The 16,736-nt window shown below is 28.5% G+C and overlaps 1 protein-coding gene across 1 annotated transcript in view; it reads right to left on the bottom strand.

Moving 5' to 3' along the window:
- Nucleotides 1–887: 887 nt before the first annotated feature.
- cgd3_720 (very large probable mucin, 11700 aa long protein with signal peptide and pronounced Thr repeat (308 aa long)) overlaps nt 888–16,736 on the bottom strand; it is a gene marked incomplete at both ends in the record, with an annotated part of 35,091 nt that continues 19,242 nt past the window's right edge. Inside the window, one exon of the mRNA XM_626655.1 lies at nt 888–16,736. This exon is cut by the window's right edge and continues 19,242 nt beyond it. Coding sequence (XP_626655.1) covers nt 888–16,736 — 15,849 coding nt within the window.

Genomic DNA, 16,736 nt, shown 5'->3' with positions numbered 1-16,736 from the left:
TTCAAAATTTCAATATTACCACAAATTGTTTCATTAAAAATATACAAATCCAAGAAAAATTGTTTTTTCCAGACTCTGTAACTTCGGATCAATCTACTTCAACTTACATTCTTTTTTCACACACTGTATTTTTCTTGTATTTCTTTTGAAATTTAAATATTGGTACATAATTCTTCAAAATGACAACTATTTCCCTCTTTTCTATAATAAACTTATATTTTTAAAATTCCAATTACCTGCTCATCTATTTTCTCTCATTTTTTCCTCTCTTTCCTTAAATATTTATGTTACCTTTTTTTAATATTGGTCAATTCAATTCAAACTTGTGATGTTGCCGCCTAATTGAAACTTTTTGTCAATTATTTGGTTAGAAATTTTACATTTTCCTTCAACTTTAAATTGAAATATTTATTAATTTACTTAGTTAGCTTAACAATAACGATTATTATGACAATTAAAGTAACTAACAGAGCAAAAACTATAAATACAATAACGAAAACCATTTCTATCCAAAAATTGATTTAAAAAAAAAAAAAAAGAAAAAAAAAAAGAGGAATTAGTGATAAACTTTAGGCTATAAACAATTTATATATGCATGCCCACATGCGCCAGCCCTTCAAATAGGAATTAAATACATGCAATTTAGAAAAATAGTTAATGTAACAAAAGGCGGTCACTATATTTGAAACATTTTTCTATCAAAAGAATGAGTAAATAAATTGTAAAATATTTGTAAAATATTAGTAGAATCAATGTTTTAAGAAAGTTGTTTATGCTAATTGTAATTCTAATCTAGTCATTTATATTTCTAACTTAGCAAATGAGCTCGTCAATCAATTAGAATTGATTTAAATATTTATTTGTTTACAAAGCATCTAAGAATTTGATTAGTTGTTGTGATGACTAAAACTATTGATGAATTCATCCAATCCTTGACTAATTTCTTCCGAGTTATCAATGTCTTCATATTCATTTTGATTGTCTATGTTTTCGTTATCTGAAGAAATGTAAAAAGGATCATTCTCATCATTTAGGTTTATATTATCTAATGAATAATGGTTGAATCTTCTACCATCTCTACGATCATGTTGATACATATAGAACTTAGGCCTATTACAATATCCAACTTCTATTTGCTTCCAGTCCATATTTTTTGTGAAAACATTGTTTGGGTTAGAAAGTCTAATAGAAAGTTGTTCAACCAAAGCTGTTGAAAGTTCAAGACTATTTGAGTTAATGTAGAAACTAAGTACTCCGTATCCCAATACTCCATTTTCAATAGGAGTATCAGCAACCGCAATCACACCAATACTTTTATAGTCAATCTCAAGTAACTCACCAAGTCTTTTCTTAAAGGAAAGAACAAATCTTTGATGATCATCAAAAGTAGGGACGTTTGGAATAATATGATTAAATGAGAAATAACCAACTACAGATTCTGGAAGATATTCTGTAACCAGATCTGAGTAATAACCATATTTATTAACAATAGTCTCCAATTCTGTTTTTTTCTTATAAATTCCCATACAAGATGTATTGTTAATTACTTTTTCTATTGGAGGTGAAGCTCCACTTGTCAAAAAGTTCAATTGACTCCATTCAAAGATTTGTCCAAAGAGACTGGTTGGATTAAAAATTACTTTTATTGACATTTCTAATGAGAAATCTGCCAATTTTTGTCCAACTTGAGAATGCATGTAGAATGTTACTAAGATATCTCCTTTAGCTGTTTGTAAAGCTGTGTTTCCAACTTTGTTTACCTGAACATTTCTTGGTGTTAAACTAACAATTCCTACATGCTTATTTTTAGGACCATAAGAACTTTTTATTGATGAAATAAATAATTCTTTAAATTCTTTAAATCTCTCATCAGCTATTTGTTTTTGAACAAAATAGTCAAAGTTTGTAATCAAAATTTGAGCCATCAAAACCCCATTTATTGGAACCTCATTATTTTTTTCTGTTATTGGATAACCATTTTCCGGGAATCCCCTTCCAAACTGAGTAACTCTCATCTTACTATATGGACTTTCTCCTACTGGGATTAAGTATTTGAATGGTAACATTTCTCTACTTAATGGAAGAGTACAAATTGTGAATTTATTGTAATTCTTTGATAATTTTCCTTCATTTAAGAAAATTGAATTTCCATTATAACCAATACTCCAATCATGATCCATTCCAAATTTCAATATTTCAGAATCTGGATGTATTCCAGAACATTGCTCATGAGTAATTAGATTAATTAATACAACAAACTTTTTATAGAATAAGAAACCTAAGGTATTATGAGTTCCATTATTTATATTATAAGCAGAAATTAGCTCTTCATTATCATATAAATCTCCATAATACCCACTATTTAACTTTGTATTCACAGTTTTTGTATAGATATCCCATTCCATACCCTTTCTTGGATAGTTACAAACTCCTTTTGCAGCTTGATTTACTATTGTTGTTTGATCTACTCCACAATAATTTGTTAAAGTCGAATGTAGGTATCCATTTAATAGAACAAATGGATATCCTTGATAGTTTTGAACTGAAAATATTAATCTTGTTGGAATTGAAGGGTAAATATCAGTGAAAGTAAAGTTTAGCTTTGATTTTATTTCATCCTCGGAAATTAGTAAACTGGGGTATTCAATCATTGCTAGACCATTTGAATCCATTATGTAAAAGAGTCCATTAATTTTCAAAAGGGTTATTTCTATATCATCTCCTTCTGAATAGATTCTACCGTTACTATATTGAGTTGTTATGGAAGTTTCATTTAATACTGCTTTCAATTTGTTTGGTTCAAATAAGATACTTCCTACATTTAAATCTTTGTTAATTAATGTAAGGCTAAAAACTGTTTGGCTAGATAATGTTCTGAGTGAACTATCCAAGTAGTAAGTAAATCTTTTTTTAACAATCTTTGGGAACTTAAATCTTATGGTTACATATACTCCTTCTTTCCATGTACTATCATTAGTCTTGTCAAAATATCCAAATCCTCCAGTACAGGCTGTTCCAATACTAAGTTTGCAACCTCCTGAAAGATCTGGAGGTAATGTAGTTGTTGAAGAACTTGTATTATCTAACCCAGGAGTACTAGTAGATGTAGTAGTAGTAGTACTAGTAGTAGTAGTAGTTGTTGTAGTAGTTGTTGTTGTTGAAATTCCAACTGGATCTCTTGAGACATTAATAAACTGCCAAAGAGTGTAGGAAGTTTTTGAAGAAAGACTCTTTCCTCTTATCTGATTAAATGATTCATCAATTCCATTCAAGAAAAGTAATTTTTCTTTATTTCTATTAACTGTAATTGTATAAGAACTCTTAATCTTACTATAAGTTACCCAGAAGGTAAAGAATCCATTGGTATAAGTTGAACAGAAGGGACCACATTGTGGTGAAGATGAATACACTGTAATTCCATTCTGTTCATTTGTTAAACTAACCAAAGAATCTGAATAAGTTATTGATAATATGAGTGAATTTGTATTGGAATTGAAAAATTCATATCTATAGTTTTGTCTTTTAAGGTTATTTTCTCCAGGAATTTCTTGGGTTTCTGGATTTCCTGTACTCATCATTACCATAAGTGTCCAATCTGAATTAAAGAAAGTATTATCAGGCTTCAAATCAACACCTGTTGAATTACATACTGAAAATAGGCTAAGATCACATATATCTACTCCTTTTTTAATATATTCTGGTGCATATGGATTGATCTCTGGATTCTGAGAAACTTGTTCCTTCTCAAATAAGCTCGAAGTTCTATTATAAAAGTATCCAGGAGGAGTGTTAGCCTCATTACCATCAATTGGAGCTGGAACAATTGACGAAGGGAAATAGAGATAACTATTGAAATACTTGAGTTCTGGATGATAAGTTTTTGTTGTCTTATCATAAGGTGGATTATACAATGAATCTGGCTCTGTTGATGTTGGCTTAAATCCTCCATCAGGGAATCCAAGCTTAATCTGTACAAAACTTGAAACTGAAGGAGAATGTCCTATTGGGAAAATATACTTGAATCTCCATCCATTCTCTATCTTACCTATAGTACAAACTGTATTATATTCATTATCATCCTCATTAAATACATTCAAATATAACATTGACATTGAATCTATTCCTATTGAAAGTTTTATCTTATCTCCAAAATTGACTTCTTTAGCTCCAGGAAGAGGACCAGAGCATACTGATCCAAGATGATTCTGTAATACAAGTCTATCTTTAAGAATATAAATAAATCCAGGATCTTCAAGATTTCCATTTGTGTTGGAGTTTACAAAAGAAACCAACTTTCCATTTGGACTTAATGCAAAGACATTCATAATATCTTGTGATTCAAATCTTTTCCCCCAAGTCCCATTATTTACTTGAGTATTCATAATCTCTGTCTCAATTTCCCAACTCATTCCTGCTGTAGGATTGGAGCATATTTGAGACAAAACTTGAGAATTACAACTTAGTGAATTGGATACACAATTCTCAAAGAATGAACATTCTCTATATCCATGTACAAGAACCTCATTGGGATATAGGAATCCTGATTTAAGTAAAAATATTGATGGATTTAAAGACTCCCCATGGTTACTGACCTTATCAAAAGAAAAATCTGTCATTGATTTAATATTTATCAAAGATTCAGAATCTTTATTCAGTAAAAAGAATCCAAGTCTACTCCATCCAAGTCCAATTGTTAAGTTTTGTCCTTGGTATACTAAACTTCCATCTGTATAAGGAGAATAGAATTCTTGCTGATTCTTCCAATCATATAAACTTATTAAAGTTTCATTAAATAAGATTGATAAAACTGCTTTATCCTTATTAGTAAAGAAATATCCATACCAGAACTTCTCATTTAAATTAAAAGGTGAATTACAATTTTGAGTTGGTAATTTAAAATTCATCCATAAGATATTTTCATGATGGAATACCGGTGGATCTTTAAGCGTGGCATTAAATCCTTTACAATGAATATTTTCAACTAATAAGCATTCATTATGTACACTATCTTGCCAAGGAGGAGAAGTTGTTGTTGTTGTTGTTGTTGCTTCTATTTGAGGAATATGAGCAACATTTGAGAGTTGCCATAAGCTAAATGAATTCATTACCGAGTTACTACAACATGGCTGAATTCTATCAAAAGATGAAACAGCTTGAGCATTTCTAAGTTTTAAAAGAATTTGTCTATTTCTATTAATAGAAATAGAAATCTCTTCATTTAAACTATCATAACTCATCCAGAATGTGAAATATCCACCTTTATATGTTGAACATAAAGGACCACATTGAGGAGAAACTGAGACAGCTTTTTCACCCGTGATCTCATTCTTGATCTCAGTAAAATCATCATATAAATTTATTGATAACACAATCTTACTTGTGAATGTATTAATAAACTGGAATCCATAATTATAAGTTCCTGTATTTGTTGAACTTGAAGAAATTTGTTCAGATTCAGGGATTCCAGTATTGATTGATGCAAATAATGTCCAACCTGATTGGAAGAGAGAACCTGTTGGTTTAAGATTAACTATTGTACTATTACAAATTGATAGAATATATAAATCACATTCTTTTGTACCAGGAGATAATTCTTGGAATTGATAAGGATGTAATTCATTTGATGTATTATTTGGATATTTAACAAAGAGATTTGATGTCTTATTGTAATAATATCCAGAAGGAGTATTATGATAATTTCCAGAAATTGGTGCTGGAATAATACCAACTGGGAAGAATGGGAAACTTGAGTTATATTTCTTTTCAGGTTCATATAATCCTGTTTCATTATTTAGATCAGGTCTATAGAATCCATTATTTCCTTCTGTAGGATTCGAACTTTCAAATCCTCCATTAGGGAAGTCTCCAATCTTTTGTGTAAAAATTGATCTTGATGGTGAATATCCTCTAGGATAAATGAATTTAAAGTAATTAAAATCTTCATTATATTTAAGAGTACAAACTGAATAGAATTTTGATTTATTTTCATTCATTACATTTAGATAAAGTAATTTATTATCATCAACACCAATAGACCAAACAATTGTATCTCCAATATTTAAAGATCTTGATTCTGGATAAATTCCATCACATATAGAATGTCCTATATGGTTTTGTATTGCAATCCTTTGATTGAAAATATAAATTGAAAGTACATCTTCAAGTCCATTATTAATATTGAAAGCACTTAAAAGTTCTGTAAGTTCAAAATTGGGTCCCCAAGTACCGTTATTTATTTGAGTATCTGTAATATTAGTTTCAATGATCCATTGTGTTTTATTCATATTTCTATTACATGTTTCTGATACTACTTGAGATTCACAAGAGGTTGATTTTGATTTACAATCATTAAATAGAGAACAAGAATGGTATCCTTGGAATAAGATTTCATTAGGATACATAAAGTCTTGTTTTAATGTGAAATTTAAAGGAATATTATCATGAACAAGTTTTGTTATTTTGTTGAATTCAAAGTTATTTCTTGTTGGGATCTTGATCAAACTATTAAAATCACTATTCATAAGGAATAATCCAAGCCTACTCCAACCAAGAGATAAACTTTCAAATCTTCCAGAGTATGCTGTACTTTCATTAGTATATGGAGAAATATATTCTAAATCATCTTTATGATCATAAAGCGTGATAGTTGTTTCATTGAATTTCAGCGAAAGTACTGGCTGATCATTCTTATCTTTGAATTCAAATCCATTCCAAATATATTTTAGATTTGAATTTGCTTTTGTAGAGCTAACTAAGTTCATTCTTTTAGAATTTGTGATTGTATTGGTGGTAATAGTAGTAGTAGTTGTTGTTGTAGTTGTTGAAATTGGAAGGATTGGACTGAGAACATTATTTGCTCCATTTACTAAGACTCTAGAAAGTGTGAAATTCAAAGAAATGAGATATCCATAAGAAAAGTCTTCATCTACCAAACTTGCACTATGTCCTCTACAAGGTTGAGAGAAACTTGTAGTAGAAGAAGTTTGGAGTTGACATTCATCATATATTGTCTCAAACCATGGTGGAAGTGTAGTAGTTGTTGTAGTTGAAGAAATTCTCAGAGGATAAATCACAGTATTAGAAAGTTGCCATAATGAAAATGAATTATTAATTTCTGATCCACAACATGGTTTTATATGATCAAATTTAGCTCCATGAGCATCTAAATGAAGAAGATACTTTTGATTTGAGCTTACAGATATTATATAGTTATTTGAAGAATAATCATAAGATAACCAGAAAGTAAAGAAACCATTTGGATATGTTGAACAATAAGGTCCACATTGTGGTGAACCTGCTACAGAAAATTCTCCAGAAACTTCATTTCTAAAGACTACAGTCTCATTATTATAATATAAAGATAGAACAACTTTATTTCCTTGTTTAGAATTAAAGAATTCATACTTGTAATTAAAATCATTCTTCTCAGAAACAGATGTTGGAATTCCATTATTAAGCATTACAAATAATGTCCATCCTTGTTTAAAGAATGTATCTTTAGGTTTCAGAGAAATTGAAGTTGAATTACATATATCAAACATATGTAAACTACATTCAGAAAGTCCTTCAATCAGTTCTTTTGGTTGGAATGGATTAATTCCAATATTTGTATTATTTGGATACTTTTCAAAAAGTCCTGTAGCTGTATTATAATAATAACCAGATGGAGTGTTAATTAATGATCCATTCAAAGGAGCAGCTTGAATTCCTGGAGGAAAATGAGGATGATTAATACCATAAGTTAATTCTGGATCATATTCTTGAGTACTTGAATTATAAGCTGGTTTATAATAACCATTCAATGATGAATTTGAAACAGAAGATTGGAATCCACCCTTAGGGAATCCATTCTTGAATTCTTTAAATGTTGAAGGCTTTGGAGCATATCCTTGTGGATACAAATATAGGAAATCAGAATTTTGAATACCAGTACTTAAAGTACATATAGTAAAGTTGCCATCAATATTTTTAAAATTATGTACATTTAGATACATTTGATTAGAAATATCAAATCCAATACTCCATTTTAAAGTATCACCATAATCAATAATAGAATCTTTTGGATAAGGTCCAGAACATACTACATTATGTTTAAGATCTTGCATAGCTATTCTATTTTCAAAGATATAAATAGCTAGAAGATCTTCTTCAAAATCTCCTCCATTAATTACAAATTCTGCTAAAAGAGAATTTAATTCAAGTCTATGACCCCAAGTAGAATTTGTAAGGAAAGTTTCTTTAATTACTGTTTCTATTTGATAATATGATCCAGGATCTTTTCTATTACATATTCCTGTTAATGATTGTGATTTACAAGTAGCATTCATTGGACAATCTTCAAAGAATGAACAGCTTTCATAACCTTTATATAGTATTTGTTTTGGGAATACAAAATCGTTGGTTAAAAAGAAATTGGTTGGAATAGTTTCTGAACCATATAAAGAGATTTGATTAAATGTAATATCTGTAAGAGTATTAATTTGTATTAAAGCTTCATTTCTTGAATTGACAACAAAAATACCTAATCTACTCCATCCAATACCAAAGATCATTTCCATTCCTGGATATACTAAACTTTCATTAGTATATTTTGAAGAGTATTCAATTCTTGAAATTAAATCTGTGAATGTAACAAATGTTTCATTAAAAAGTAATGAAAATATAGGATTTGAATCAAATAAGAATTGATATCCAAACCAATAAAGAGTAGATGAATCTAATCCATGTATTTTATCTTTAGAAGAAATGATTGTAGTATTAAACCAAAGGATATTTCCTTGAGAGAATGGAATATTATTATTATCAATTGAAGCATGAATACCTCTACAAGGTATATCAATATTTAGTTTACATTCATCTAAAACTTGACTAAACCATGGAATAGCAGTAGTAGTAGTAGTAGTAGTAGATAATGATCTTGGTATCTTTTGTTTATTAGTTAATTGGAAGATATTAAATACATTATTACAATTATTATTTTGTGATCCATTATAACATATTGGTTTGATTAGATTAAATTTCATATTAGCAGAATTAATAGAAACCAATTTTTGTTGATTATAATCAACAGAAACTGTATATACATGAATTTCTGGATCATAAGTTAACCAGAAAGCAAAATAACCTTTTGGATAAGTTGAACAATAAGGTCCACATTGTGGTGATCCTGCAATAGAAGAATCTCCAGTCTTTTCATTTCTTAGAATTACAGTATCATTAAATAATTCAAGTGAAAGAACAAGTGTTTGTTGATTATTTCCACCAATCTCTACATTAATAAAATCAAATCTTATATTTGGTTCTTGTTGATGATGAATATCATTATTATTTACATTATTTGGATCACGAATTGGAATACCGGTACTAATTAATATAAATAATGTCCATCCTTGTTTAAAAGTGGTGTCTTCTGGCATAATTTGTGCAGAAGTTGCATTACAAGTATCAAACATAAATAGATCACATTCTGAAATACCATCAACAATATGATTTGGTTGGAATGGATTAATTTCATCAGGATTTGGATGATCTTCATTCTTTTCAAATTGACTTGTTGTTGAATTATAATGATAACCTGGAGGTGTATTTTCTGAAGTTCCAAAATATGGAGCAGAATGAATTCCAACTGGTAAGAAAGGTTTACCAATACTACCATCATCATTCTTTAAAGAAATGTATTGATCATTATTATATAATCCAGAAGTTGAATTAAATATTGGTCTATAGAATCCTGATTTAGAATTATTTGAAGTTGGTTCAAATCCACCTTTTGGAATACTATTAAGTATTTGAGTGAAATTTGAAGTACTTGGAGCATAACCTCTTGGATAAATATATCTAATAGGTTTAAGATGATCTCCAAATGGAATTACACAAACTGAAAATATTGATTGATCTTTTTGTTTAATATTAAGATAAAGCATTTGATTTTCATCAACTGATAATATCCAATTCAGAACTGATCCAAAGTTTTGTGAAATATCTTTTGGATAAGGTCCATTACAAACAATATTTTCTTTAAGATCTTGTAAAGCTAATCTATTATTAAAGAAATAAATAGCTAATGTATCTTCAATTCCATTATTAACTAAATATACATTTAAAAGATTATTAAGTTCTAAATCTGAACCCCATGTACCATTATTAACTTTAGTATCTAATATTTCTGATTCAATAACCCAACTAATTCCTGGTTGAGATTTACTACAAGGATTTGTAAGAGTTTGAGCTGAACATCCTGTTGATGTTGAATCACAATCTTTATATAATGAACATGTTGTATATCCTTCATATAAAGTATTTCCAGGGAATAAGAATCCTCCAGAAAATAAGAAATGATAGATTTGTCTTCTACTACCATGAAGTGGTAGAATTTTTGAAATTGGATATTCTTGATGTGTTTGGAAAGTAATTAAAGAATTCATCTTTTCATTTAATATAAATACTCCAAATTTACTCCATGCAATTCCTATAGTAAGTTCAAAACCTTCATATATTAGTATTTCTTCAGTATATCTTGAAATATATTGTCTACCTTGTAAATCATCAATCAGAGTAATAAAAGTTTCATTGAAATATAAATTCATTAAACTTTCAGAAGAGCTACTTTTAAGATTTATTCCAATCCAATATTTTTCTTCATTATTAAAATTTGTTATTCCAATATTTCCATTATGTACTTTGGTTGAGATCCAAATAATATTACCCATTTTTAATTCATCTTTAATTGTTGCAGCATAACCTTTACAAGGAATATTAATTTCAAGATTACAATTATCAAATGTAATACTATCCCAAGGAGGAGAAGTTGTTGTTGTTGTTGTTGTTGAAATTGAAATAGGATTATCAACAATATTTGTAAGTTGCCAAATAGAATAAGTATTAATATTAATATGATTATTATTTGATCTTATTTCACCTTTAACTTTATTAAAGAATGATTTATATCCAGAAACTTCTACTAGATGTTCTTTATTAGAATTTACTGAAATGAGATATTTCTTAGAATCATTATTATAAGTTAACCAGAAAGTAAAGAAACCTTTTGGATAAGTTGAACAATATGGACCACATTGTGGAGATCCTGCAATTGAAGCATCACCAGTTTTTTCATTTCTGAATATAATAGAATCATTATAAAGTTTAAGTGAAAGAATTAATTCTTCATTTCCAGTATCTTTATCATAATTAATAAAGTCATATTTATAATTATAAAGATCAATATTATTAGAATTATCTTCATATTCAGGAATACCAGTACTAACCATTACAAATAATGTCCAATCTTGTTTAAATATTAAATTGTCTTTAATAATAATACTTGAACTATTACAAACTGATAAAAGTTCAAGATCACATTCTGAAATACCTTTAATAAATTCTCTTGGTTGATATGGATTAATTTGATCTTGTTTAATAATTGTTGGATCTTCAATTTCAAATAATCCAGAAGTTGTATTATAAAAGTATCCAGGAGGAGTATTATGATAATCACCAAATATAGGAGCAGGATTAATTCCAACAGGGAAGAAAGAATTGATTTTTTTATATATTTTATTTGGTTCAAATATACCTAATGAAGAATTATAATTAGGATCATAAAAACCAATGGATGTAGATTTTTCATATCCACCATTAGGGAATCCAAATATTTGTTGTGTAAAATTAGATTTTAAAGGTGAATAACCTTTTGGATAAATTATTGATAAAGCTCCTGATGAAATATCCATTGGTAATACACAAACAGTATAATTCTTTCCATTATTTATATCATGAATATTAAGATAAAGTAAATATGAATGATCAATTCCAAGTGACCAAGTTAAATGATCACCATTAATATTTAATTTTTTGAAATTTGGATAATAACCATCACAAGAGATCTTATTATGTTCATCTTGAATAGAAATTCTATTATTAAATATATATATAGTATAAATATCATCAGTTAAATTATTGACTTTGAATAAATTAATTAAAGTTGGGAATTCAAGTTTTGAACCCCAAGTACCATTATTAACATTAGTTTCTGAAATATCAGTATCAATAATCCAATTCATACCAGGATGTGGTTTATTACATGTATCAATAAGTGCTTGACTTGAACAAGAAATGATTTCAGTAGAACAATCATTATAGAATGAACAAGTATGATAACCTTGATATAAAATTTCATTAGGATATAAGAATTGTTTATTAATTAATTCAAATCTTATAAGTGTTTTTTGTTCATTAGAATGTTGTTTAATTTTATTAATTTTATTATCTGGTATATTTTGTATATGTATTAATCCATTATGATTATTATCCATTAAGAATAATCCAAGTCGGCTCCAACCTATTAATATTTCAAGATCCATATGATCATAAGAAAGTGATTCATTTGTAAATGGAGATATATATTCTTGATGATTTTTCCAATCATACATTAATATAAAGCTTTCATTTAAGAAGATTGATAAGATTTTATCATCATTATGATTGAAATCAAATCCTAACCAATAATTATTACCAAGATGATTAATTTTATTAATACAATTACATTCTTTTTCAATAATAAATTTCATAGAAATTAAATCACCAAGATTAATATATGGATCAATAGTTGCATTATATCCTTGACATGGCATAAATATTTCTGAAAGATCACAAACTTCTTTTTCAACTTTATCCCATGGTGGAGTTGTTGTGGTAGTAGTAGTAGTAGAGATAGATTTAGGAGTTTGTTTAACATTTGTTAAATACCAAACATTGAAAGTAGTATTATTGGGATTTGGATTAGGGTTGGTATTAGTATTAGAGCTGGATCTAGAAATTATTTTATTGAATTTTTGTTTTGAAGCTGGTAATTTAAGTAAAATTTCTGTATTAGAGTTAATAGAGATTTCATAAAGATCATTATCTTCATCATAAGTTAACCAGAAAGCAAAGTAACCTTTTGGATAAGTTGAACAATAAGGACCACATTGTGGAGAACCAACAGTTTTTTCTATATTAGTAATATGATTTTTTAAAGTAACAGTTTCATTTCTAAGTAATAAAGACAATATAATTTCTTCATTTCCAGTATCTTTATCAAAATTAACAAAGTCATATTTATAATTATAAAGATCAATATTATTAGAATTATTATCATATTCAGGAATACCAGTACTAATTATTACAAATAATGTCCAATCTTGTTTAAATATAGTATCTTCTGGCATAATTTTTGCAGAAGTTGCATTACAAGTTGAGAATAAATAAAGATCACATTCTGAAATACCATCAACAATATGATTTGGTTGGAATGGATTAATTTCATCAGGATTTGGATGATCTTCATTCTTCTCAAATTGGCCAGTTGTTGTATTATAATGATAATTTGTAGGAGTTGTATGATAATTTCCAATAATAGGAGCAGGTTTAATACCAGGTGGATAGAATGCATAATTTTTACCATAATTATATAATGGATTAAATTCATTGATAGATTTATCAAAATAAGGATAATAATAAGAAGTGACTAGATTTGGATTTGAATTTGAAGATGATGAAGATTTATAACCACCTCTTGGGAAATTATTAATATATTGAATAAATTTAGTATTTGATGGATTATATCCTCTTGTATAAATATAATCAATAGAATCTATTCCAAAGGTATTACTTGTATTATTTTTATTATTATTGTTATTATTATTATTATTATTAGTAGTAGTAGTAATAGCAGTATTAATAAGATCTAGACTTGTAATATGATGAATAACAGGTTTAAGTTGACATATTGAATAATATTCATGATTTATTTGATCATATACATTTAAATATATTGAATAATATGAATCAAAACCAATTTTCCAAATAAGTTTAGATCCAATATGAATTAAATTACCATTAGGATATGGACCAGAACAACTAATATAATTATTTAAATCTTGAATAGCAATTCTATTGGAATATATATAAATAATATATTGATCTTCATTATTGGAACTAATAATATAAGTATTTAATAAATCAGATTGTTTAAATATTTCACCCCAAGTACCATTATTAAGATTTGTTGATTTAATTTCTGTTTCAAATTCTAAATTTAATCCAGGAGATAAAGTTGAACAAATACCAGTTAGAACTTGAGAATTACATTCTAATTTATTTGATAGACAATTATTATATAATGAACATTTTTCATATCCTTCATATAAAAGAGTATTTGGATAAAGGAAACCATCTTGTAATAAATAATTAGTAATAACTTGATTATCATATAATAATTGTTTGACATGATTAAATGAATAATCATATTGAGGTTGAATTTGTATTAAACTTTGTAATTTGGAATTCATTAAATAGAGTCCTAATCTACTTAATCCAATTCCTATAGTAAAGTTCATATTATTATAAGCAAGTTTTTCATTAGTATAAGGTGAATAATATTCTTGTTTCCCTTTCCAATCTTTAATAGTTAGATAAGTTTCATTGAATAAAAGAGTAAATACAGGATCGTTATCTTTCATGAAGTTATATCCCATCCAATAATAACCATCATTTGAAATTGGATTATTATTTTCTGTAAAGTATAATTTTCGGATATTATAATTTTTAGGAGAATAATAAGCAATATTAGAATCAATCCAGAAGAGATTTCCTTGATTGACTATTGATGGGATAGTTGAATTAAAACCTTTACATGGTTGATTATTTGGTTCTAATTCACAATTATCTTGAACTATCTGGTCCCATGGAGGATTGGTAGTAGTTGTGGTGGTAGTGGTAGTGGTAGTGGTAGTAGTAGTGGTAGTGGTTGTAGTAGTGGTAGTGGTTGTAGTAGTTGTAGTAGTCGTAGTGGTTGTGGTTGTAGTAGTGGTGGTAGTAGTGGTAGTTGTAGTAGTTGTGGTGGTTGTAGTTGTAGTAGTGGTAGTAGTTGTGGTGGTAGTGGTAGTTGTTGTGGTAGTTGTTGTTGTCGTAGTAGTTGTTGTTGTAGTGGTGGTTGTTGTCGTAGTAGTCGTCGTCGTAGTAGTGGTGGTTGTAGTAGTAGTAGTAGTTGTTGTTGTGGTGGTTGTTGTCGTTGTCGTAGTTGTAGTAGTTGTAGTAGTTGTAGTGGTAGTCGTCGTCGTAGTTGTAGTAGTAGTAGTTGTTGTTGTGGTAGTAGTAGTAGTGGTTGTAGTAGTTGTGGTGGTTGTAGTAGTCGTAGTGGTTGTGGTTGTAGTAGTGGTGGTAGTTGTTGTTGTCGTAGTAGTTGTTGTGGTGGTTGTAGTAGTAGTAGTGGTAGTAGTAGTTGTTGTTGTTGTTGTTGTGGTAGTAGTGGTAGTTGTTGTTGTCGTAGTAGTAGTAGTAGTAGTAGTTGTTGTTGTAGTAGTAGTGGTAGTAGTTGTTGTTGTAGTAGTGGTGGTTGTAGTAGTAGTTGTTGTTGTAGTGGTGGTTGTTGTCGTTGTCGTAGTAGTGGTGGTAGTAGTAGTTGTTGTAGTAGTGGTAGTCGTAGTGGTTGTAGTTGTTGTAGTTGTTGTAGTTGTAGTGGTAGTAGTAGTAGTTGTTGTTGTTGTGGTGGTTGTTGTCGTTGTCGTAGTAGTGGTTGTGGTAGTAGTAGTTGTCGTAGTAGTTGTTGTGGTGGTAGTTGTAGTAGTCGTAGTGGTAGTAGTTGTCGTTGTTGTCGTAGTAGTCGTCGTCGTAGTAGTGCTGGTAGTAGTTGTAGTAGTGGTAGTAGTACTAGTTGTGGTAGTAGTAGTAGTAGTAGTCGTTGTTGTAGTGGTAGTAGTAGTGGTAGTAGTTGTCGTTGTTGTCGTAGTAGTCGTCGTCGTAGTTGTAGTAGTCGTTGTGGTAGTAGTAGTAGTAGCTATTGAAACAGGCAACCTATTCTGACTATTTAAATGCCAAATATTATAACTATTATTAACGTTATTTCCTCTTGGAATAATCTTATTAAAAATCATATCAGTATTATCAGCTGAAATTGATGTTAAATAATCATTATTACTATTGACTGATATAATAAAGTAATTATATTTTGAATCATAAGTTAACCAAAAAGCAAAATAACCTTTTGGATAAGTTGAACAGTATGGACCACATTGTGGAGAACCTACAACATCTTCCTCACCTGTTATTTCATTCCTAAATGTAACTGTTTCATTATTATATTCCAATGATAATATTAATTTATCTGATAATGTACCACCACCAGTATTACTATTAGTACTACTAATAAATTCATATCTATAATTATAATTATTATTTACATTATTTGGATCATAATCTGGAACTCCTGTATTAATCATTACAAATAATGTCCAACCTTGTTTAAATATAGTACCATCTGGCATAAATTTAGTAGATGTTGCATTACAAGTTGAGAATAAGTAAAGATCACATTCTGAAATACCATCAACAATATGATTTGGTTGGAATGGATTAATTTCATCAGGATTTGGATGATCTTCATTCTTCTCAAATTGGCCAGTTGTTGTATTATAATGATAATTTGGAGGTGTATTATTCTCATCTCCATCAATTGGAGCTGGTTGAACTCCTGGTGGGAAAAATGGATAACTATTTTCACCATATTTATCATCAGGATTATATTGTCCAGTATTTACATCTTTTTCTGGGAAATAATAACCATTATCAGGTTTAGATGTTGATTCATAACCACCATCTTGGAATTTTGGTGATATTTCTTGAATAAATCTTGAATAATTTGGTCTATAACCTAATGGAGATAAATATTTAAATCCACCACCAAATTGATTCAAATTCTT

Source organism: Cryptosporidium parvum, chromosome 3 (assembly GCF_000165345.1).
Source record: "Cryptosporidium parvum Iowa II chromosome 3, whole genome shotgun sequence".
NCBI lineage: Eukaryota > Apicomplexa > Conoidasida > Eucoccidiorida > Cryptosporidiidae > Cryptosporidium > Cryptosporidium parvum.
This window is presented reverse-complemented; position numbering and strand designations above follow the sequence as displayed.